The following is a 26,546-nucleotide window of genomic DNA, read 5'->3' on the forward strand; positions in this document are numbered from 1 at the left end:
GACTCCTGTGTCATTTGACACTTCTCTGTTTACAGGCGTAGAAGAGTGATGGCTGGTTTCAGGCTCTCCTCCTGCAAAATATGAAACGCTAGCAAGAGCTTCTACAAGTCAGCAGGCTGTGTATATTATTCTGCGTTTGACAGGTCCATACAGGGCACCTTATACATCCACACTCGGGAATGAAATGCTGATGCGGAAACCAGGTGCATCACTAATGGGCCCCTGAAGTGTTTACAAGCAATTACGAACTCTTAAATTGGTGATTACTCAACCACAGAGGCTCAAGTATATGTTTATTATAACTTATTTTGAAGAATATCACCATAACTTCATTTAAAGGAGTAGAATTGTGATACCTTTATTTGTTTATTTATGAATATGCTCATGTTTTGTCATGATAGGCTCACAAATAGGCAAAAATAATCACAGCACGATGCAAAGACGATGATGAGCTGAATGTGCACCAACTAATATTTTCGTATTAAAAATTGGCCCCAAGTCAGCTGGGATTGGCACCAGCGACCCTCATGTGGATGGCAGAACGATAGAAGATGAGAGATGAGTATAAAAATGGATCAAATTAAAGCTTATGATGAGAATGAGCTTTCAAGTTTTTTGAAAATAATTATTGTCTTGGCTTTATTCACCAGATGAAGGACAATCAATGACACTGACTATGGGCTCTCAACTACATGGCATTTATAGTGGATATAGCTACGCTGAGATTCATCCATATGAGTTATTATAAGGTAAGGGCAAAGCCACTTCATTAGAACATTTAAATCCATGTAAAAACGGTGCTTTTTCTTCAGATTTAACCTAATACTCATCCCCTTCACGATGTCTCACTGGCTCACAGTTTTATGAATTGCAGCAGTTGGAACAAAAGGATAAAGATTTCAATGTCACATTATAAAAGGAAAAGATCACAAAAAAGTTATTTAAATAATCTTTAATTTTGAAGCAAGAGCAGGCAAAGCAGTTCAGCAAATACATTTACCAGTGTTTTTTTTTTTTGTCATGGCAGTGATTTATACAAACTGCAAAATTCAGTATGTTTTTAACGAACACAAACAAAGAAACTTGTTATTATTATTCGGAAAGACTTCGATTGAGACTTTATTATTTTCATTCAAACTGTACACCAACAGTGCGCGACAGAAACAGGAAAGGAGTTTTCCTTAAAGTGCAAATGAGTAAACATTTCATTTCTATGATCAAAGGTAGTCATTTACTCTGCATATCCAGAGCAGCCTCTTGCACACAGACACACACTCTAACTCTCACAGACACACCAACATACAGTATGTACACACACACAAACACCCTGTCCATTAACATTTCTGTTAACTCAAATAAACCAATTTTCGCTGAACAAAACCGAGGAGAATTAAACATCTATATGCAGGATCTTGCAGAGATGCCTCCACATGTTTCCCCCTAGAATGAATCTTTATTTTATTGGCATATGTTATGTCATATTAATAAATAAATACAATGGGCTCCAAATGTCTGAGACCATTTTTAATTTTTCCAAGTGCATGGATGAGTGGTCTGAGACCTCTGGGGCCCTAATATATGAGCATGTGTTGCGTCTGAGGGCGTCTGACATTGCAGTGAACAGTCATGTCCACTTAATACAATAACAATAATAACAAATAAAAATAAAAACATACATACACTTATACAAATCCATCCACTCGGGGTGCACGAGATTAAATAAATGCCAAATAAAAGAACAAAGCAAATGGGAAAGAAGAAATGAAGGAGGCAGAAAAGCCACAGTGGCGACAAGAAGAAGAAGAACGCGCAAAAACATGACACCTACATATAAGTTAAAAATATATGTATTCATGCTAGATTGAAGATTTACGATGGCGTATTAAGGCCAAACTCAAGAGAGAGAAATAAAAACATTTCCAGAATAAAGTAATATTCTAGTATTTTTCACAGTCATAATTTTATGAGAATTAAGTCGTAATATCATGAGATTCTTTTCTATCATTATCTAATGTATTATTATTAAATAGCAGCAGCACACAGTCGACCACGACCAGCCATTTCCTCCTCCAGTCCACAGTAAAGATGCTTTTCTCCAAGTTTGTGATTCTTTCTTCCAAACAGACTCAGTTTCTTGCACAATCTTTTCAGTCCTGATGCTAAAAATAATATGAAGTATTTCTTTATTTGTGACGACTTTATTCTCCAAAGATTAACAATCTTCAGTCCGGCCCTAATACTAATATGTCGTAGAAGATTAATATGCAGACTGTAGAAGGAGAAAAAAAAGTGCTGCTTGTAATGTTCAGTGTGTGCCATTAAAACCAGATTGGGCATCTTTTCTCGCTCATGGTCTGATTCATAAATAGAATCATTCATGAACCACCAGAGGACACATTTTTTAAATCTGGGACTCGTCCTATTTGCCGGAGGTAAAAACCCCCAGATCTCCTATTTACCATCTGTGACTGAAATGGTCTATAAGTAGACCTGATAGAGGCAGTGACCGGCTCATCAGCAGCTGAAACTGCTTGGACTTGAAATGAAAATGTGTTCATCGTGCTTAACTTCCCTCATTTCACTCCTGAATACATGCTGCATCCCGACAGAAAAAGAAAAACATAATTACAGTGCAGTTGTAAAAACGCAGTGTACACGTGTCCATTTACTAGCTGGTCTCAGGCGTTGCCGCACATCAAAGCAAGAACATCAGCTGAAATTGATTTCTTAAGTGGAATATTTCTTGTAACTTCGTTGCTTTGATTTACTCAGACATTTTCACAGAAAACAGGGCAGTGGGGGAGAAGTTGTTACAGATGGGAGACTCGATAGAAAAAGCATTCGAAGACTGAGTTAATAACACTCCCCCCTGTTCTTGACTGCTACTGCTGCGGTGCCTTTTTGCAAGGCACTTAACCCCCAGCTGCTCCGGTGGAAGCATTAAGGTGTGACAGCACAAAACTTCAGAAACACAGAACAATGGGAAACAGAAAAACTGCTCAGCTCAGTCCAACTTCGCCAGGATAAATAAAGGAGAAATCAATCAGTCTGAACAAACAATGGCCTCTGTCTGCATCACACTGCTTTATTTCAGCCGTCAGAGCATCCATATAGGGGAACACAACACAGGTACTTATTTTAAAGTTATTTTCAGGAGTGTGCGTCACTTTCTGCCACACAGACCACTGTGAACACAGGAGGCTACAGTCAGGGTGAGCTGATACAGGGGAATATAAGGAGCTGCCAGTCTAAAAAAACAAAAGAAGAAGTATCTCTGGGCGATCACCTCCCACAGAAGTGCAGTGGCACACTTTTTGGCACATCTTCTTCTCTGAAGCCCCAGGCCTGAAGCTCCAGCCTGTCCACCTCCTCCTCCTCTCTATCGTCTTCTTCCTCATACAGACTGGGCTCCTCCACAGAGGTCTCCATGTTTGGGATGTAGCGACTGAATGCCGGCACCTCGCTGTACTCATAAATCGTGGGCAGGCTGCTGCGTAAGCCGAAGCGTCGCCGCAGGGCTACGAGCAGCGGCTGTGGCACGGTGAAGATGTCCACATTGTTGCCCAGGTCGATCCAGGCCAGGCTGGGGAACTTCTTTGGGTCTTTAACTGTGTCCGTCAGGTCCTTCAAGATGGCCACCGTCAGACGGTTGCCGTTGACGGCGAGTATGGCGAGTTTGGGCAGGCAGCTGAGGTGAGGCAGCAGCAGCCGGAAGTTCTCGTCCCGGAGCTCAGTGAAGCTCAGGTCCAAGGTGGACACCGCGTCGCTGCTGCTCTGGAGGTATAAGGCCACGCGGTGGACGTCTCGGCCTGACAGTGGGATGCCAGAGAGGTTGACCACGTCTCCTGACAGTTTCCTCTTCAGTGTGCTCTTCAGACTGTGACAGAAGAGCACAGAACAGAATAAAGTTAGATAGAGAGACAGTTTTTTATTTCAAACACATGTGCAACATTTCAATGACAACACGTTTACTGTACATTTCGTCACATGTTTGAAAAGGAGTGTGCAGAAGTATGAACTTGTACAGTATGTACCTAACGCCATTCCTATTACACACAACTCTAAAAATGTATACACTACTTTATCCCGTCACCAAATATTTACATATTTACAGTATCCTTAAAGTTCTCAGTACAGCACAAGAATACTTCTGGCTTTAAACTCGAACGTTTCGTCCTGGATTAATCCACTGTTCTTCATCCTTATATTCATTTAAAATGTGTATTTTGTATATTATTTGAAACTGATTTATGTTTTTACTCTCACTTTAATGAAATTTTAGAGCTAATATTTTTAGGAAGAGTTTACTTGTGTGGTCTCTATAGCCTGTCTTATTTATGAATTGCCCTTATTGACCTTTTGTGCATTTTATATATATATATATATATATATATATATATATGTTGCTTTCTTTTGTACTTCTTTGAATCTAATCTCAAGACTAATTGAAATACAATATGCTAAACAGCATTTACTTGATGCTTTTTGAATCGTTACCAAACTTATAATAAGTAATAACAAATGAGTAACAATATTTGTTGTATTTAACTTGTTGAATTGTCCTGTTGTTGTATTTTTTTTTTTTTTTAAATCCAAACTCAGGGAATGTTAACAAAATGGCACAGAGGTTATTGATTGAAAAGGCTCTATAATGAGGTTCCACACTGTCCCGCAGGGAAATCGCTAAGCATGCAACATTAGACTGGAGAGAGAGTGTGGCGATCAATAATGCAGAGAGTTTGCGTTTCAATGAGTTCCTCAAGCAACAAATTCTGTGACCTGCTCTAAATGTCATTGACTGAATGGCACTGGTGGATTTCAGGTTCATGGGTCACTTCTTCACGGCAGAGCTGTGGGTGCAGAACAATAACAAATAAATATAACCCTTAGAACACAGAGCATTTTGGCTGCTTTTTTCCATTACAATGCTGAAACATGCAGTACAGAGGGTATAAGAATGTGCAATATAGCGTGTCTTATATCCTTTTTTCCAGCACGACCTCGGCAATCCGATGAAAAAACGCCCACACCCGAGCAAAAAGTACTCAAAATGTTTACGATTGGGTGTTCGCCACAGTTCAAAGTTCACTTGGCTCATTTTTTTGAACAAAAAGAAAAAAAACAGTCTAATTTTGTGACTTCTGCACAGTTATTGTTGCTTTACATCACTACTTAAAATGCGATATAAGATGAATCATAACTTTGACTCAACAGCACATAAAGCCTGAATATGTAACCTACAAACACCCCCCCAAGAGAGCTGTGTACTATTCCCATGGCAAATTACCATGGGTGCACAAATGATGGCGATAAATGATCAAAAGCCAGAGCAAACAAGCCAAACGTAAACATGTGATGTAAAAATGTTTGTAATTCTGAAAATAACTAAATGAAAGTAAATCTAATTCCTTGGGTGGTTAGTTTCGGTAATATTCTAAGTATTATCTTTTTTTGCTCAGTGTCAAATTGGAAGATTTGTGCCACTCTTGCGTTTGTAGCAGACTGCACAAAGAGTGATAAAAGCAAGTGATCATATTTCAGTGCAAACGAATGTGAGCTGAATCCATCTCGGGAACCACTATACCACTACCACAGAGTGTCGGGTCGGATCACTGTATTCTTCAGCTAGCACCGGGAAAATGGAACAAAAAATGTTCTCTTTGCACCACGGTGTAGTCAAATATTCATAGGAGATATAAGGCAGCTGCACAACAGACTTGATGGCACTGAAGCGTGAAGAGAGGCTGCTGCAGTGACTTTTAAACCCTTCTGCTTTTACTGGCATTGAGGCAAAGACATCTGTCAAACAAATGAAGATACCAGAGAAACCCGAACAAGAATCTGACTAACAGGAAAAAATATTCAGCGCAACCGACTTAAAGTTTATCCTCTCTTTGTTTTAGTCTGTTTGCATTTGCTCGTTCCTGTTCCCTGTAGGCAAACGTGAGGATTAGTGGCATCTCTCTCTGTGCTCTCTGGTCTGCCTGTCTGTTTGTTTGTCTGTCTGTCTGGGAGGCGGTGCTCTTCACATCCGTCTCCCTCTCTGCTTGGATCACAGAAAGAAAAAGATATGCAGCTCACCTGCATTGTGATTCAAATACTATTGATTGCAGGAGAAGGCTATAATTAATCTCTCCCTCCTTCATATCCTTATTCTTGCTCACTGCTTCTCACTTTCTTTGTCTTTTGTATTTCATCCCTTTTTCTTTTCCTTTTTTTCTTATCATTTCACTGTCTCTGTTGTTAAATTTGATCGACTGAATCACCTGAATTCACTCATAACTTCCTTACTTTTGCTTTTTTTTAATGTCTTAAACTCACACCTACAGGTTGAGGGACAGTTTTTCCCCCCTGGTTCTGTCGAAGAGCAAACAACCAACCTTTGATCACCTGAACACCTGCAGGGTGTAATAATTCATTACAAGCGCAATAAAAATGTATTATTTAGTTTAATTATTCATGATTTATCTTCTATTAATTATTTGTTTTGTTAGTGATAATGGATTCCATAGGTGGCAGACCTGTGAAGTGACAGGGTTTATGTCATGTCTCTTTCTGTTTCTTTTTATATGCAATGACCAGCATTGCACAACATTATCTCGTCGCATTCTAAATAAAGACAAATATCTTTTGTTGTGGGATTAACCCTTTAACACCTAGGCATTACTGTAGTTTTGCATTTTTTGGCCCATTTTTGCAACATTGAGACTCGAAAAACTTTATTGTTTCACACTGTTCAAAATTCTGTTGTTCGTGTACAACTGCAGTGTATTTCCATTTTTTGTTTTTCTTCATTTTAAATTGTTAACACACTATTTTGACATGCAGTAAATGGTAAATAACTGCCTGGAGGCTGAAACCCTCCGAGGATATAAAATAAATAACAAAGTAAAGTACAGAAACAAAGTATTTTTGATTTGAACTGGGACAGACTGACAGCATCAGTGTGTTTTACTGTACCACTGTGCAGCTTGTGCATCTTACTGTAATGAAACTAATCATCAGCATTGAGCGCTGTTGTCCCCTTGGACTTATTTATTGGAGGGTTTTCCTACTTCTGCTGGAGCCTTCCTCCCTGAGCGCTTATGTTTGTGTAGGAAGAGCGACTTCCACTGAGACACAGGGTCGGTCCTATAGCTGAGTGGGTGGTGCAGGGGGGGAGGGGGGAGTGGAATCTAATGTGCTTTTAATGAGATTGAGTAAAGGCGACTTCAGACTTCCTTCCAAATCTGCTGCCTTCCGCCTCCGTGGGCACAGCTCCACCCACTGGCTGTGCGACTGGCGTGGGCCCAAGCACACAGTTCGCTTTTCTAAAAAAAAAACCACAGTGTAAACTGCCGTCTGCCGCCGCCACCATCATGAAATGATAACAGTGACAAAACGTCTAATCTCGCGTCCCTCTGATGTGGCTGCCATGCTCGTGGGCAGTGCATGCGCATCCTCTCAGACACAAACAACTTCAAAGGATAGCCATCGAGCATTAACAGGAGGTGATAAAACAAGAGTGTCCCCCACGCTACGACCACGGGCTGTATACAGAGCTCATTTAAAGACAAACAGCTGAGGCAAATCCATCTATTGACATCCTCAGGAGCAACTGATACAACAGTGCAGGCATCTAATAAGAGCCGACTCTCATGTGTCAAACTACTGGCTGTTTAAATGCGGGTTCAGGCAGACTGTCTAATTGCTTTTCATAGGCTGTCTTTCCTCGGGGATGTTGTTAACTTTTACACACCGAACAACGCTGCTCGCTGTTCTACAGTTATTCAAACCCCGTGTGGAAGGAAATAAAACATCTTTTTGATGTTCACACACTGCACTTAGAGAAAAAAGGCCAGAACAAAACCAGAAGAAGCGTGTGTGTGTGTGTGTGTGTGTGTGTTTTAACAAAGCATTGATGAATTTTGACAGATTTGCTGCTGGAGAATTGGCTTTGAGGAATTTAATGAGAAACCCACAGCAGCTTGATCTTGAAACAGAGATTTACTCAGATGAGGCTCAGATGTCCAGCGACAACTGTAATAACTCAGCGCGGCATCATGGGATTTCTGTTTTGTTTTCGGTGCATCCATGGGTTTTTATTGCGCAAGCAAACAGAATGGATTTGACATGATGATGATGATGATGATGATGACCATTTGATCATTTGCAACAATTTCTGTGAGAGATGCAAGACGGTTTGCAGGCAAAATTTGGAGATTTGCAAAAAAAAGACCCTCTGAATTTGCAAACAAAACCTTTGATTTTGCATAAATGAATTGTTGCAAATGATCAAAAGGTCATCATAGTTTTGTTTGCATGTTTTGAAGATTGATTGTTCTACACAGCGCCATGTACAGATGTCACCTGCAACCCGGCACCTACTGAATCATACCAGCAGTCAATCACACAGGTGTTGATTTAGAACAGCCTCTTTGCTGTGGAGGCGCCCCCTACTGGTCAGACAATATACATTCTTACTTCCTAGCTGGCTTTAACAAGCAAAGCAGTCAGTCTTAAACTGAATGTTTTTATGTTGACAGGTGTTCCTATTATTTTGCCCGTCTAATGAAAGTCAACGAATGTAAGAGCTGAGCAAAAGATGCACGTCTAAAGCAACAGCACCACAAACAACATCCTCCAAAACGATCACAGATAAACTGACCCCTGGGTGAATAGCAACAACCTACTGTACTGTATTTACACTCTTATTTAACACAAATAATGGTGTTTTTCCATCTTTTTATTCTTCAATAACATAAAAGCTTCTTCTTTAAAGGTCACGGCAGATCCTCTGTTCTGAGCAAACACTCATTTTCAAGAGCCACTCATTGTCAGGTTAGTATCCAGTCAGTCTAGTTGTAACAAAGGGCAAGTGCTCATTATCAGCTTTGTCTGCCCCTTCTCCACACTTCACACTTCAACACTCTGCCCGTCAATTTCTGCTCAAAGGCAACTGAAACAGTAGGGAACTAGAAGGACATGACATGGCAAAGTGGAAAAATGTCCAAGCCTCTCCGATCATTCTCCTGGATAAATGTAGAGTGACGAGGGCTTTTCCAGTGTGATAGTTTCATTTTTCATTTTCATTTATTTAACCATAGGGAAACATCTGTCAGTAAGATACAGTTATGATTAGGTAAATTCAGTTCTCTCCATTTAGATGACTTCACTTACTGTGTTCACTCTCTCACCTGTTTGTCTTATCTTACCTGTTTTTTGGACTTACTAGACAAAGTTTTTTGCTTCCTGCCTACTATACATGGTGTCCTGCATTTTAGTCATCACAACGATGTTACACCGCCGAGATAACAAACCTCTGTTTCAAGAGAAGTTATGAGTAAATGAGATAGCGGAGAAGCTCCAGTTTGATACCCAGTGAAAGGAACATCTTTAGTTTTCAATTCCTCATCCAGCGCGGGTAATTTAGCAAACTGCACACCTACAGTAGAAGGCATACTTTTAGCTATATTTTTATTATTATTATTTTTTAATTTAAAGTATGTTTTTGTCTGGTTGGCTGTTTCTTGGGTTATCTGTATCTGTAACTTGTGGTTCCATGTAAGGAACAAAAAACCTCAGAAAATCCAATAAACACATTTTGAAAACAAAACATGTCACGTGGAACTATTTAAAAAAAGATTTTAGGTGAATGCAATATGAGAAGTAACTGAGATGAAATAATAATAATAAAAAAACGGCCCTTCATTTCCTCTCATGAATCAGTACATCAAGAGACACGAGAGCCTGTTAAAGGTTATATGTTCATTGACTGCGCGATTTAACAACAAAAGTGTCTGGCTTGGTCGAACAAATATGCTTCTTTGCTTCTGACAGCTATTAGAGAAGATTGATCCTATGAAGGCTGAAAGCAGAGAATGTTTCTAATACTCATTAATCTGCTGATCTTCTTCTCGGTTAATCTCTATTATAAAAACAACATGTCAAAGAGAAAAATGTCCGACAGTGTTTTACACAAAATGTGAAGTAAATCTCTTCTAATAAGAACACACAGTGACTCCAAACTATAAATCATCATGATCTCGTTTAATGTTAAATATGAAGCTACAATGAAAATGAAGACACAGTAAAGTCTGTCACTCTCTTGGTTAAAAGTCCTGCATGTAAATATTATCTCAGCTAAGAAGAGAATCTCTTGTGTCACACATTCAAATGTATTTCCTGCTGAACGTACGCAGAGAGAGACGTTTGACTCATTTCAGTGGAAATAAAAGCACTTGAGAAACATTAGATGTGGATGCCGCTTCACAGACTCGTGGGATCGGCCGGATCAATGTCTGCTTCATCAACGCTTTGGTCTTGACTTGTTTATTCTGTCCGGTCGATTGGAGCTGTTTTGCCTCCAGGCATTTGTATAATAAATGTGCACTTGTCTGGCTCAGCCGTGGGAGGCTCCACGTACAAACCCGTGTTTGAAAAGTGAGCTGGTAAAGGACAGCTTCTTTGTGCCGGCTGCAGAGCGATATGACTCTCACCACTTAGGTCATTTTTAATAAGAATCCTTTACAGTCACTCAGCAAAAACCTTGGTGAAATGACATTTTCTGTCTCACTAAAGGCAAATGTTCTGGGAAAACATGAAAGTGGTGATTGCACGTTCTATCCAGTGTGCTCCAGTTTAATAGGGATAATGGCCCATATTCTGGGGAAGGGAAGAAAAGCCAGAGAGCTCATTTGGATTAACTTTTAGTGAAACGTTCACTGAATGGGGGTGATTAAGGCTTCTGCCATTGTATGTCGTCCGTGGATCAGCTCGGGTCTGTGCAGTGTTATGACATCTCAGATCACTCACTTGGTTCGTGCTAACTTTGAATTTGAAGCCTGGGGAGAAGTTGCAACGCCGATGTCAACACAGAGCAAACTGAAAGCAGAGATAGGATCCAGCATCCTTGAAATTAGACACAAATCGATAAAAACAGGAGCAAAATCTTAATTTAAATGATTCCCTTCTTTTGCACAAAGGCAAAGGTGCAGTTTAATCCACTCCACTACCCTGAGTTAACACCAAAAATAACAACATGGAGGTGACGTGGATTACACCTAATGAGATGTGACTGCCGACCACAGATCAAAGCATTCTCCCACCGCCGTGCCAACGATTATGAAACTGCTCGGCGCACAATGTACCATAATGCCAGTGTGCAGCGTGGAAAATGCAAAATGTACTCCACCGCCGAGCTATAAATTCACCACATGATTTGATTTGAGGCGACAAACTGGATGCCGAGGAGGAAAGAAACACTGCGACAGAACACGTCGAAAACAGTTTGCGTTACATAACTGCGTATCATGGAGGAGTGTGCTCTCCTGTGTCTGCTGTATTATGTCAAGGCACGGTTATGAAACCGGCAGCCGAATGCAGGACTCTCAACACTAACTGGGGGGCTTAATAGTATGTGTGTGTGTGTATTTATAATCCCTTAAAGACTCATCACCCACAGATCATCATGAATCCTTGTTTATTTTATTCTCAAGCAGCAGCAGCAGCAGCAGCAGCAGCAGATTTACACTTAAATCCAATCTAATCAATGACAGGTTAAGAGGGGTTAAAATGGAAGTCTAGAAATGCTGTCATTGAAATCAGCGTGCATGATTAAAAAACAAACAAAAAACTGTTAAATTATGTGTGTGCCGATCAACACAGTTTCTTTTTTTTTATCATAATTAATGTCTTTATTGCCCCTAAGAGTGGAGAAATGAATACTGAGCATCTCTCTCCCTCCTTCCTCTCTTCCCCACATCCTCCAGCATCTGTGTCTGCACCACGAGAAGCCCTCAATTATTCATGGATGAGGACGGTGGCAAGATCTTTAAGTCCCTATTAAAAGTGGAGGTCAAACAGAAAGTAGATGGAGTGCTGCGTGCAGTCAAGTGGACCACTTCTAATCCAAATAGAGATGTGAGTGCGGAAGACAAACTCTTAAGAAACCTTAAATATATAGTTTTGTAGAATCGTTTGCCTACGCCTTAGGGGTTGACCTTTGAGGCAGTGCAGAGGTCGGACATGCTGAGTCAGCGCCTGTTCAGAAATAAGACATATGCATCATTATGACGGCAGACGGCAACACAGTGTGAAAAGGCATTCATTTCATTTTAGCTCAGGTTGAAGAATGACTAAGGACATGAAAAGTTTCAGAAGTGGATTCTGCTGTTCCAAAATAAAACCCCAAAACAGTTCCTTCAGCGTTATGGTGGGATAAACGTTGCTGCACTGCAGCTTTAAAAAAAACATTGATAAAAAGGGAAGACATGCATTTTAAAGTGGAGAGAGTCACATTGTGGGTCACTGGGGCCTGAACATCAAGTGGCTATTTTAGTCTCATTTCATTGTCAGCACCTGGGAGTTGAATCTGAACAGCCACTGGGAACCGCTGGATATGGCACATGACTGAGTTGTTGAAGAGGAATTCAAATATATCATGGCCAGAGAGCCAGGTGATGGGTTTTGGTAGCTGGAGGAAGAGGTGGAGGAGAGGAAGAGCAGTTCCTCTAGGGAAGAAAGTTGGGACCTGTTAGTGGATTTGTGACTGAGTCCCTGAGCGACAGTGGAATCCGAGCATTTGAGCAGCTTCATCAGGAGTGCTTGTTGAATGGTCAAATTGCTTCCGACATAGACTTCTGGCTTGAAAAGTGAAGCCAAGTAAGTAGAATGGAGTAGAAAGGAGTTAGTCATCAAGGGGTGAATGGAAGTCTGGATGGGAAACTATCCAACTTCTTAATCGATTCATAACATCAGTAAACATTTTTTCCTGAGGACTTCATGGTCTCAAACTAGTTTCAGCGCTTCTTCTTCAATAGAACCTGATGACAATGTTGTAAAATACTTTCCCATTTAGAGGAAAATAGACGATAAATCATGAAACATACAGTATAAGTGGACACCAGTGTGATTAACAGCAATTAACAACAGATCTTGGTCAGAGATCAGAGTGTCAGCATCTGGTTTTTATATCAAACCCCAGTTTAATCATTCAAATTCAACAAACAAGAACAACAGTACAAATGGCCCCCAGATGAGACTTTCTGAAAAAGTTGGTTGTGTGACATGGTCAGTGCCGAGAGCAGAGTAAAAATCAATCAGCAAAATAAACAGTCAAGTCATGTCGAAACCTGGAAAATCTACAGCAACAAAGTCTTTGTACAGCGCTGGTGTTCCCTCATGCCTTCATTGCAACATTAAATACAACGTGTTAGCAGATGTTATTGAATTAGTTTCTTGTTTTCTGGACGTTTTCAGTCGGTGTTTGTAAAAAAAAAACAACAAAAAACAATTTTTCGAACTACGGCTGCACATGAAGATGCATAAAAGTAATGGAATCACTTTTGGACTGACCGTCACCGTGGGGGCTGTGGGAGGAAAAGTCTGAGAAGTGCAACGTCTGGGTCACATCATCGTGACTCAGGCAGAATAGCAACGCACACCCACAGCCGGTGACACCTGCCCGAACAGCTGTCACCGCCACAACTCGCTTCACTCTCACCATCATAATTTGCATGAGTGAATATAGAGACATCGGTAAAGCCTAACAATACCTGAACAATGCTTTATAATGCAAAGAACCACACATAGAAAAAGGAAATACTGGGCATAGATTCCTTTTTAGTAGCTTCTTTGTAAATAAAATGATAACAAGGGGAATCAGTATTCCTCCCGCTGCTTGAACTTAACCACAGTGATTTCTTTAAATATACTGACATCTGCAATAGTAATGCTGTTATCATCAATTATTATCTCGCAGGAAAGACAAGCAATCAAGTCGAAATTGGAGTCTACTCTCTTACAAATCTGCTCGAGCTTGATGAATCAGAAATTCAATACCATTCACAATCACATTAAAAATCCTCTCTAGGGAATCAGGGATACTGAACTTCTCAGTCAAATTAAATTGCCTTGATAATAAAGTGAGTGCGACACACAGGCGTTGCACTTACAGCCAGAAATAAAGCCTGGGTTACGATTAATGTGTTATCTGTATCTAAATTTACCAATCAAATATATCTTATGAAACAAAATCAAACTGAGTTAGTGTTTGAGAGCAGGCTGGAGCAAATTTCTGGATTTGTCATAAAGAAAACAGGTTTTCCATTATTAAATATTTTACAGAATAAATTCTAAGCAGATTTGGACCAAAGTAGAAAAAAGGGGGCGGGGATACGAGACTTCTAATTGGCAACCTTGCAGTAATTTTCTCTCCCTCTGTCTGACAGAGCATTTCCCCAGAGCCGCAGCTCAAACTGCAGAACAGTGATGTGTGGCAACTGTTGAACAAAATGGATTCTCAGAAGATGGAGGGAGCCAAATCCCCCAGGAGAAGAGGAGTGGGAGAAGAAAATCGATGCGAGAAGGAATTTTTAAAATAAGAGAAATCAAGGGGGTTAGAAGGAAAAAAAAACAAGAAGAAGGAGAAGAAAAACAGGCATAGTACAAAGTCAAGAGAGGAGATGGATAAATGCAGAAAAGGATCCGGAACAATGTAACCGATGTCCTAAAGCCTCATTTGAAACGCATCGCTTTCTGCAGGCGAAGAGAAGAGAAGAGAAGAGAAGAGAAGAGAAAGGGTCCCACAGCAACGTGCTGCTGTTTGAGGCCGTGAGAGAAGCAGAGCTGTGTTTGTATAATGAGCAAACTGGGAGAGTGTGTCTTATTGTTTTGTTGAGCGTTCTTTCGAAAACATTGCAACCAAGAGACTTGGTTGGGGATGGAACTCAAGCTGTCAAAATAATCTTTCAATCTGGCTTAATTGCTGAGGGAGAGGGAGCCTCATAATTATCACGATCATCAACAACGTACCTGTTGCCTTATTGGAGTTTTGTTTGAATTGTTCACACGGCATTTTCACATTTCCATCCCTGTGTCGCTCCTTTATTTCCACAAATACTCAGTTTGTTGTCAGAGCAGGTCATGCTTGCAATTTTAAGTGTAAACATTAATGCTGAGAGAGAATGGCGTGAGGCTGTTTTTTGTCACGACAGTAACAGGTCTGAAAGTGTTTTGACTGCAGAGTGGGACGTGTGGAAAAAAACAAATTGCATCACTGACTAATTCTACATCAATTTGTCACCTCAGGAATTTTGCTAAACTAATTTTCTTTTCATCACATTTCATCAGTAAATATAATCTCATTAATGCCAGAAAACAATTTACTGCCAGTGTTGCGTTGACAATATAATTTTTTATTGCTCATCACAATAAAAACAGCACTTACATTAGGTTGGTTGTGGTGGATTTTTATGATGTGTATAATCATAATTGGGGAAGATCATTAATATTTCACAGGAGCGCAGTGAACATGCTGTCTGGCTCACAACATACAGTCCTAGTGATTTATTTTAAAGTGCCACAGGGGGAGCTGGCATCTTTCTAGTCATTCCAGTACCTGAAGATTTATAACGATAGTATAAATTTCCTATTCTTCCACTTCAAACTATTTATCCTATCTGCAATGCCAAATGTTTTTTTTCATCACATCCTACACTTTTAATTCTAATTCTCATTCCTCTACTCAATCCTGCAAACACACAACTACAACGAGGAAATGTGACAATTATGTAAAACTGGAATTCTATTATAGTGTTACAACGACCAGCTATTTGTCTACAGCCTTAGCTCCAAGAGGCTCCAAGAGAAGCTGAGCTTCCCTGGAAGTGATGTTTTTGCCGCATTGGTCCAATCACTGTTGAGCTCACCGCAGTGAAAAATAGAGAACAGTTGAAGCTGAGCTTCAAGTGGCGTTAATGCGGAGGCTGCTACGGGAATACAAAAATCACGTAAGACAATCCGTCATCAGTGATCTGAATTGATGTGAACGTGATTAGTAACACGTTGCATTCTTGCGCCAGTTCAGTATTGAACTGTAAATACAACACTGTACATATTTGACCACATTTTAGAGGAAGCGGAGCCTCCCTTGTTGTCTGAGAGCAAACGCCGCTACCTGAGACCTGCTTTTCTCTGAAAATACTCAAGTTATTGTTTTTGTTCTTGTGTACAAGAAGCTGGTACACAGCATCTTTTAACATGGACACCACAGATGCAGCTTAGCAACCACTCCCTTCATGAAGACATTTTTAGAACTCTGGGATACACAAAAAAATGTCAGCGATAAATCTTTTATATCAGGTGTCTTGCTTTTCAATGAGGAGCCAAAAACAACTTCCCACATTGTCGAAAATAATGTTTACCTTCACCTATTTTACTTCCGAAACCTAATATCACACTCTGTTGTTCCACTGTGCATGGCGCAAGACTAACTTATCTCGTTTTCTCTGATTAAAAAAAAACTTTGCCAAGCACTAATCGCAGCAGAGGGGGTTGATTAGAGCTGTTAATCACATGATCCATTGGGTCCATAAGACTTTCCCAGTGTTATTACTGTGCATGAACATTCTTCCTCTTTTTCATTCTGTGCCACTGAAATTACACTCCAGAATGTCTGCATGTGATGGAAACTGTTAGCCTTCCACTGCAGCAGTAATAACCTCAGGTCAGCAGGATAGAGACGTTCACACTCTGCAGTGTCACCACTCGTATTTTAAACCGAGGATCACGTTATCCTCCTGGGTTGTTTTCTGCCTCGATGACACCAAGCATTTGAGAAGAAATTATGCCATGTAGTCAAAGAAATATGTCTTCATCATGGGATGAAATCCAAGGAAGCATGCAAGAGTGTTTCCCATGAAATAACCACTTAAACAGCACATCAGACCCATAAAACCTGATTACCATGTAATCTCAAGTGCAACTTTAAAACCCTGAAGGAAATTCTTCCCAGAAACAGGCAAATGACTTCGTCTGAGTCACACCAGTATTAGGAAATGCTCTGCGGAGGATTATGAGAGGCTCTGACGCTCGTGGTGAGGATGCATATAACGTGATATCAGTTCACACAGTGTAGAGGATGCACTCACCAAGCCTGAGACTTTCTCCTGGGCACGCTGTGCCTCGTCCACTTGGAGTGAGGGGTCAGGTGGTACAGCAGCTGGCGGCAGATCTTGTTGGTGGACTTGAAGGAGTGAGTCTCCTGCAAAGCACAACAAACCTCTTATTAACCTCATGTGAGCCCAAGAAGTCCTCCGACCTCATCTGTTTTCATAAGCAAATCAAGTCGGTGTCATTCAAATCATTGTCAAAGGAGTTCTCACAATGCTGATTGAGCGTATCAGCTCCATATGACTCTTTCTGTGTTTCCTGGTCTGAAAACACAAGTGACGACAAAAGAGTGAATTCTACTCCTCAAAAAACATAAATATGTGTTTCCACGCAGTGCAACTGCATTTTTTTCCATTAGAAATAATATCAAAATAACCGGCCCCAACTGTTCCATTTTTCATTTCCCTTCCCTTGTCCGTTGTTTGTTGTCGGTGCACGGTACAACTTCACGCTACGTATCTCAGTCGAAACGCAAGCCTGAGCCAGGGCTTTACCGTTCCAAACTGTACCGTACCATAATAGAAACATGGCTACAGATACATAAACTCTCCCTCAGTCCGGACACAACATAACACAGTAATGTTACATCTTTTCTGTTCAAACACAACAAACATGAGGAGAATAACATCACTGACAAGAAAGAAAACCACACACACTAAAAGTTACATATTGCAGTTGTAAACATACAATTATGGCTTTTGGGTTTAATGATAAAAATAGAAAATGATCTTCAAAATGGTGTACAGAGTAAATTCCGTCACATGCGCTGAATGTCAGATCTCCGCCTCTTCATTCCTGCAAGCTAATGTACTGATGCTGACTTGGCAACAAAGTGTTTCTTTCATGCCGTTTGAAAACAGCTGCTTCAAACATTTTCCTCAAAAACGTTAATTTCCTTTCACCCTCTGCCTCAGTCTGCCTCTGTGTCTCCACCTCCTCTTTACATTCCCTTCTCTCTCTTCCTCCCCCGGTAAAGGTTTTAAACGGAATGGTTTGCGCTGAGCGCGCTAAATCTAATTAATGGTACAACACAACAACAAGAAGAGTGGCAATGTGGCGAGAGAGAGAGAGAGCGAGAGAGAGAGAAAAAGGCACAAGCAATTTACCTTCAGGCGATTAGGCATCCCCACCGCCTCTTGTGTTCTTGGGCATCAAACAAAACACGCCTCATACTTATAAAATGTTCAGCGCTGCTGTTTCTGTCACTTGGATGACTGGGCACAATGTCACAGCAACACATAGTGACTCACAATGTGAAAGTATTGTCGTGTGGAAGAATCACTGTAACTATAGAGTTACAGTGGTACACATGACTGTGTTGTTGACTGTTCTCTATGGGACAACACAGAATAGGGTTTTTTTTTCACTGCAGTGAGCTCAACATTGATCGGACAAATGCGGCAAAAGCATCGCTTCCAGGGAAGCTCAGCTTCTCTTGGAGTCTCTCGGCGCTAAGTATGTAGACAAATAGCTAGTCGTGGTGTCCTTCCTAATATAAACCAATCATAATGAACTATGGGCGGTGCCGTGGATTTCTCATTCCACGCCCTGTTTGTTTCAGAGTGCAGCGGGATGCCATGGCTGAAAATGAAAACAAAACGTGGGGGAGTTTCCCCAAAAAGACAAGGCACAAAAAACAGTTAAAGAAGTGGGAGAGCAGCCACATCACAGCTAATGGAGGCAACAGGTAACTTAAGCAACTAGCAAGCGGTGGAAAGAAATACCTGAAGCTACCTTTTACCTCGCTAAAGTCTTCATTGCTGTTTACCTTAATTTTAAATTAAAATTAAATGAAGTTAAGCTTAGAGTTTGTACTTCAAGTCTTACATCCTTGTTAAATGTCCATTATACTTGGCACAAGTCGGCTAAATTACAATTACATCTTTTCAGAAGTCATATTTCTTTGGCCTGAATGCTCAGGGAAAGTTGGTTGCAACTGTTGAGTAAACTTGCATAATAGTGCAACAAATCAATGTAAAAAAGTGAGATGGAATATTTTTGTGAGATTGGCGACCTTCTGGTGGAGGATAAAGCAGTAGATAATGGATGGATGGATACCCATGAGGTACAGTCCAGTGCCAAGATGGTAATAGCTTTTGAATAGTGAGGTAGTATTATGGCAATAATGTCTAAACAATAATGCAATTTCTAGCTTGGCAATGACAATGTTAATCTCAAATATTGTCAGTATGGTAGTAAGATAAGCATTACATTAATACCATCTTATTTCCAAAGTAATGTGATTGTAGTTGGCTCATGAGAATTACTATAGGCTGCCGTCAGTACCATAATAAATCAATAAATCCCTCTACATGAGAATGTTTTACATATTTTAACACTGACATTTACCCTTCTATATATAACACACACATTTTCCATAACTACCACCATGCTAGTATTTTGTTATTACGATAGAAATGACATTACATCCTTATTTACAAAATGATGACAACACTGTTTACATAACTGTTACTGCACAGTAATATATAATTAGAATTACTGTCCTTGAAAAGTCAATCTGATCTGAATCAGTCTCAGTGTATGGGGTGGGGTGGCCACAGCAGCTGCCAGGCCTTAAATCCAGAACACTGCCTCTCTACATCCTTGTCACGTCTGACATAGTATCCTGCCCCGTTGCCAGCCAGTCAGGAGAACACTGCTGCCAACTCACAACTCACCATTCCCTTTCTTCCTCCTGGGCTTTCCTTGCCACAGTAAACGCAGACGAGATCAGTTTCTTACAGGTGATTATCAGCAGAGGCCATTAAGTAAAAACTAGACCACGGCGACTTTATCTCAAAGAAGCCCATCCTCTCCAGACATTAGATAACGTTTTACAGCTCCTCCGAGCTGCTTCTTCAGCCTCACATAGCCACGATTTAAAATGGAATTGGAATTATAATGTGTTTGATTTGTACGGCAAATTGCAAGCAGATGAGACGACTCCTGATCTGGATAAATCACAGTGTGTGTCTTAATTTTAATCAGCCATAAATCTGACCTTCATTTGAATAATTACAGAATCGGTCTCAATGACAGAAAATCTGCATTTTGTGCATCCTTGATATGAATAAACCATAAACATTAGGCATTCAGAAAAACCCAGATACACAGACAGAATTGTTGTCCTTTTACCCCATTTATCCAATCCAGTCCAACTTTATTTATAAAGCACTTTAAAAAAAGACAACAGCAGCTGAAACAAAGCGCTGTACAACAGAGATAAATAAGACAAATAAAATATGTGACATCATAGGCCAGAAAACAAACAATAAAACAAACAATAAAACAATAAAATACTATAGAAAGTATAGTATAGCTATCATGTCTTTTACTTTAGACCATGTTGCCTGTGCTTGGAGAATAATTTACTTTATTTATATACAGTATGGTTTATAACGGATTTTCTTCATTTTTCAGTGTGAGACAGCTGTGACACAACAGAAGCACCAGCCTGTCCAGTGTGAGCCCATCGGCCACCTGTCGCTCTCACTGTCCGTGCCAGAGACCTCCAGTGCATGTTGACCTCAGCTTGATGACCACTGCTCACACCTTAACCACTAACCTTACACAGCAACAAGTCCTGGAGCACAGCCACTGCATATGTTAGCCTCTAGAACACAGGGGCAGACCACAAGTGCTGCTGCAGTCAAACCCTGACACGGCAACTCCCTTTGGCCATGCCATTTATCCCTGACCTCTCGACCAAACTCCACATTTTAAACATTTGGACTTGCAATATGTGTGTGTGTGTGTGTGTGTGTGTGTGTGCCTCTGTGGCTAATTAGCGAAACATTCCTTGGAAGACAAACTCAAACCTACAATCATTCACTAAGTAGAGAGAGTAGATGAGTGAAGAGAGTTGTGAAAGAGTGTTAACAGGTCATTGTAGTTTCCTTGTACAGTCTCTTGCTTAGATGTCACTAATTCGCAAACACTGGACCTTTAATCTGTGATAAAGTGAATTAATATATGGAGTGTTGCAATGTAACAAAGTACAAATACTGTGTTACTGTACTTTGTACTAAGTACAAAATTCACGTATCTGTACTTTACTTTGTTATTCACATATTCACAACTTTCACTTTTACTTCACTACAGTCCCTCTAACTATTTTTGTTACTGACAATTACTTTTGACACTTAACTACAGTAAACTGCATATTATTTAAGACTTTTACTTAAAAAGTATCCCTTTTAGGTACTTTATACAAGACTGAATATATGACAAGTCTGTGAGTAGTATGCAGGATCCCGTCATAGTAAAAGGCCATATGAGCTTTGTTTATAGCAAACTGACATCACAATAATAGCCCGACAATAAACACGGTGCTTGAAATAAAGCTTGACAAATAGACATCAGCATTAATTACCCTGCCTGATCTGTTCCATTGTAAACAAAGAGACAGGTTTTCATGACTCCTACCCTTTTTGGACATTGCAGGTCTCGGGCCAGACTGAGCAGCAGCTCGTGGGAAATGGGGTCGACCAGGTTGAGGAAAGCTGCATTCTTGTACAAGATGTCGTTGAGTGAAGACCCCTGGAGGCCCAAGTCCTGAGAGGGAGAGGACAAAATGAGAGTGATGTGATGAGTCATGTCTGGGCTTATAACTCAATGTTTAACTGTTATTGTTTTATTTGTTTTTTCTTTTCTTTTTTTAAATATATTGCTCCCCTATCATCTTGACATCTTATCAGGCTGTGAACTGATAAGGTTTGAGGTTTGTGAACCAAGATGAAATTTAAGGGTTTAAATTATAAGGACCTTACTATTTGAGAAGCACCCATAATGTGGCAGTCTGAAATCTCTATGGCTGACTCACATGCATGTGGTGAGGCATCAACTGAAACTGAAACTGCAATATAAAAGTCTGGGAAAGGTCGCTGCAGCAGATTACGTCGCAGCTGATGCAGACAATACGTTCCACCTGCTCCCGTCTGCTCTCCTATCGAAACTCCGTCCTCAAAACACACAGGAGAGAGAGAGAGCACGACAGAGGAACTTTCACTGACACCGAATACATGATATCTGAATCACCGCGTCAATGAAACACACAGGCACTGCCAAGTTGTATTCCAGACAACTTCATTTAACGATGACAAAAAGTGTTTGCAGACTACAGCTTGAACAGATAAGGACAACATGAGAAACACTTGAATAACAACCTCAATTATATTAGATCATGAGAAGATTAGATTATAAGTGAGCAGCAACAAAACAGCGGAGCGACGGCATATTCAGATAATTACATTTTTTAGGGCAAGGAGAAGGAAGTCAAATGCTTTCTTCTCGCTAACACATGGTGTACTTCCTGATGGATATTGTTTTACCCTTCGCATAACCACAAGAACCCTGTTGTTTACAGCAGTGAGTGCTTACTGCCACGTAAACCTGTACAAGCTGAAGAGTAAATACTATCAGCTCTATGGAAAATGAAAAGCCTTTCAAATAGTAGGCTGCAGGCTGCCGCTGTGTAAAACATGCTCTATAAGACATCCCAAACACTTCAGGGCTCAGTGGAAGCAACGGGGAAAACTCCCATCAGCATTTTCTCCTCCTCCAGCTTTTGGCTTGATTTATCACAGTGGAGCTCTGTGGGATTCCCTGGTGCTGGGCTACCCTCCAGACCAGCCGCCCCGCAACACACCTCATTTACTGCAGACGATGGACACTGAGTGTGTCCAGAAATGGGAGACGAGAGAGAAAATTGCTCTCCAGTAATGATGTGCCGTGTGTTAATCGTGTAGTGCAGCATCAGGTGTGACTGTTTTTGTGCAGCGCTGTGGCGAATTCGCAGATGAAGCTGCAAAGAAAATCCCAAGAGCGTTGAATGTTTTCCTTCTTCCCATCAACAGGACGTGTGTAAACATGCATGGACTTCAGATCTCGCTAGAAATGTCCTTGTGAAAGCTGCATATCTAATCTGATGTCTGCCACATCAAAAGAAGAAACCCCACCCCCCCCGAATATAAAGTGTCGAGCTCGGAGATGCAGAACATCATCCCACACATGCGGTTCATTAGAATCCAATTAAATCTGCTGCACAGTGCGACAAACCCAGTCCCACAGTTTTCTGCCTCAGTGGAAGCAACATGTCACAACTGACAAATTAACTCCAGCTCTGTTTACCTATACTTTCTGTCTGGGGCTGAATAAATATCTCTGAATGGTTTGGATCACATAAAAAAATGGAAATCTGACGTTTCAGAGACACAAATGCTCAGCCGTGGGCAACGGTGCTTTGGGCAGGATCTGTGAGGAGCTTCTTATGTGACACATGACTATATGTCACTTTTGCTCACTTATCTATCGTTGTAATATTGCTAATCCTATGTATATATATACATATATATACATATATATATATACACACACACACACACATATATATACATAAACATTTAAATAAAAATCAGCAAAAATGACTCGGCACAAATGTGTTGTTAACGGCTTCATACGTTTGAAAATAGTCTAAAATGACTGTATCGGACAAATATCGGTATCGGTATATGTACTGGAGTTTGTGATATCGGTATCGGACACAAAAAAGTGGTATCATCCCATCCCTAATACACGTATATCACAATTTAACTTTACTCTGTCGCAAAAGACGAAGTGACAACACTTCATCACTTGTATTGTTTTGCCTCGTGGGTGAAAAACTCAGATAAACAGTACGAACAACATTTAACGCTTTGTCTCTAAATCGCCAAGAACCTAAAGAGCTACAAAGACATTAACACATGCCTATGTTTCAAAAAGAATTAGTATTCAAATATATTTAAAGTTAGACAAAACAGAGGAATAACAGCCGAGTGTAGAAGTGATGGTTAATCAGCGTGCGTGCCGCAGCATAAACACTATGACTATGTGCTGATTCTTTGTTTCCTAATGAATACCCAGAAGATCACAAACTAATCAACTTGACAGCTCGGAGACCGTCTGAGACAGAGATGCAGCAAATTAGAATTTGCATACGTTCTGAAGAATCTAAGATTCATTCCCGGACGTTTTGTACCTCAAGATTTTGGATTTAGTTTAAGGTGATCTTTAAGGTGATTTTCTTCTTACTGTGTCAATTCTTTGCTCGCCTCTGTTTACTTTGTTGTGACTCTTCCACTGGACTGCATTTAGTTTCCTGCTGTGATGTAGATTTCCTGGAGGGTGGAGCCAGACTTTTTTTGGTTGTCTAGAAACACCTGCAGGGGCCCGGTGTCCAACTGTCCTTCGCGTGTCTTTCTCTTTCCCCTCAGCCACAAAGGCACAGACCATTGTTTGGTTTTCGTATGCTCATCACCACTTTATTGTTTGTTTAGGAAAATAAATGCACTTTCAGGTTTTCTGTTAGTTCATGTCCCCTCCCCTAAAAGGAACACAGTCTTCATTTGTCATTTTTGCAGAACTTTCGCATTTCTGTACTTTCTCTTTACAACTTTAATTTTCTTTCTGTTATTACGTAGATAATATAGGCTCATCTATTTGTCGTCTATTTTTTTCAAAGGAAATATACTCCAGCATCCTTCACCACAAGACGACTATCTCCAAATCAATCCATCCCTGAGAGGAAAAAGCTGGAAAACAACAACAGGAGCTCTTTTCTGCCAGGTATTTTTCTTTTCTTAAAAAAAACAGTGGCAACACTCTGGCTTCAGCTCAGTGACTGATGGCGAGAGTATTCCTGCTTCGTGAGCAGTTTTAATGCCAAGCTAAGGAGAAAAGCCGCCTGTGCTCATGACCAACAAATCTATGCCATGATCTGTAAAAGAGCTTTTCCTAAAAAGATATGAACGACTGCTTTAACAGATAGGGAAAGACACTTGAGTCAAGCTATGCGTGAGTCATTATCCTCCATGCTTTACGGATATATTAACATGTTAACAAAAGTTTTCACTTTTTAATTTGAACACGGCTGTATAATTTATTCTGGGCAGGGAGTTTCCGTGACAGGTGACCCAGCTTTTACTGTCAATGCCTCAGAAGTCAGTGGGAAGCTCAGAATGAGACCTCAACACCGTTTCTGTTTGGATAGATCTTCAGAAATCTGGGATTAGGGGAAGGTGTTATGTCACAAAGTCGGATGGATGGGACACAAAACTTGCTTTAGCAGTGGCTGGGAGCAATGACACTAGGTCAAAGATTGCTCAATGCTTTGCAACACGGACATAATACAGTGATTTAAAAATATATCAAACTGTGCCTTCACATGTGCATTTTTGAGATTAAGTCTCTTCAGACCTTTTTAGGTTCTTTATATTTTTCTTTAAACGCCACAACCTTTACACTGAAAGGCCAAAATTGTGTAGGTGACAAATTTCAGTGTTGTTTGGAGCTCACTAAATATTCCGGACATGAACTGGCTGGCTCCAGGACATGACTCGATTTCAGACCAGTTGTCTCGCCAAACCCTGTGCAGGGTCTAAAATGTAGCCACACCAAGTCAAAATAAGACTTATTCTTATTCCTCAGGAATAATCAAGAGTCTCTGGCGTGTCCGACCTAACAGCAAGGTTTGCTTTCAAACATTTATGAGAAGCTGTAAAAAAAGAAAGAAAAAAAAGTAAAATATTAAACAAATTTGAACTCAAAAAAAGAGAAATCATTAATATAGTGACACCTGCGGGTTCAAGTGCCTGCTACTGGTAGTTTACTAGATTACTCAATCACTAGAGTACATGTCATATTTCAGTGCACTTTAGACACATCCAGTGCGTAAACTGCTGCTGTATGACGCACATGTGGAAAATAATTGAACATAATGATATAGATGAAGCATTTGCAGGATTGGATTAACTCAAAACCGGCTGAATTACTTGAATACAAATGACTAATGGCTACTGTTAATCTCATCAAACTAATTGGCCTTTTTACAAATTTGTGATTTGCAAATGACAAATAATTATGCACCACTGAAATAAAAAACAACAACAACTTTTGTGCAAGTATATGGACACACAAACACAGCTTTCCTTCGTCAAGTATAACAACTGATAAATCAAAAATAATGTCAAGCCCTAACCTTCCTCAGCAGTTTTAGCACCTCAGCTGCTTGCTCCCTTTTTTGCTCCCGAAAAAGCCTCTGGATTTCCCGGATCCACGCCACGCGTCTGACATACGGGCTCTGGTTGCTTTTACGCAGCATCCCTGGTATCTTGTCGGACTTGAGCATCAAAGAGGTAAACAACACGTCTCTGCTCTCTGCTCCACTTGTCTCGCTGTCTGCGGGGACGTCATTTGTCTGGCGTCTCCTCTTGGACAGTTTGCTCTCAAAATCGAGACTTCTCTGTCTGGTCAACTTGGAGCCCATCACTCCTGAGAGGACGTGTCTGTGCAAGTGGTGGTGGTGAGAGGGATTTTACAACATTCATGCAGCCGGAACATCACACTGGGACGAGCAGGAATATGCATCTACCCTCAGTACAAGAGTGTTTCTTTTTCTTTCTTTCTTTTTTTTTCAGTTTCCAGGTAGGACTGTGATAACGGCAGCTTTACTAGAATAAAGCGACGTCCCCTCTTTGCACCAGCCTATGAACTCACTGGCTGCACGGGCGCTCCGGCATCCTCTGCCTCATTCAGAGCTGGTGTTTCCCTCAGCCAATCACATCCCTGCCCTGCTC

The 26,546-nt window shown here is 40.6% G+C and overlaps 1 protein-coding gene across 1 annotated transcript; it reads right to left on the reverse strand.

Annotated features, from left to right (window-relative positions):
- Nucleotides 1-908: 908 nt before the first annotated feature.
- lrrc75bb (leucine rich repeat containing 75Bb) lies at nt 909-26,546 on the reverse strand. The gene is made up of 4 exons (XM_044013004.1): nt 25,949-26,546; nt 21,358-21,486; nt 16,911-17,023; nt 909-3,877 (listed from the first exon to the last, which is right to left on the reverse strand). The coding sequence occupies exons 1-4, from the start codon at nt 26,234-26,236 to the stop codon at nt 3,283-3,285; spliced, it is 1,125 nt and encodes a 374-aa protein (XP_043868939.1). The 5' UTR covers nt 26,237-26,546; the 3' UTR covers nt 909-3,282.

This window comes from Solea senegalensis, linkage group LG21 (assembly GCF_019176455.1).
Source record: "Solea senegalensis isolate Sse05_10M linkage group LG21, IFAPA_SoseM_1, whole genome shotgun sequence".
Taxonomy (NCBI): Eukaryota; Metazoa; Chordata; class Actinopteri; order Pleuronectiformes; family Soleidae; genus Solea; species Solea senegalensis.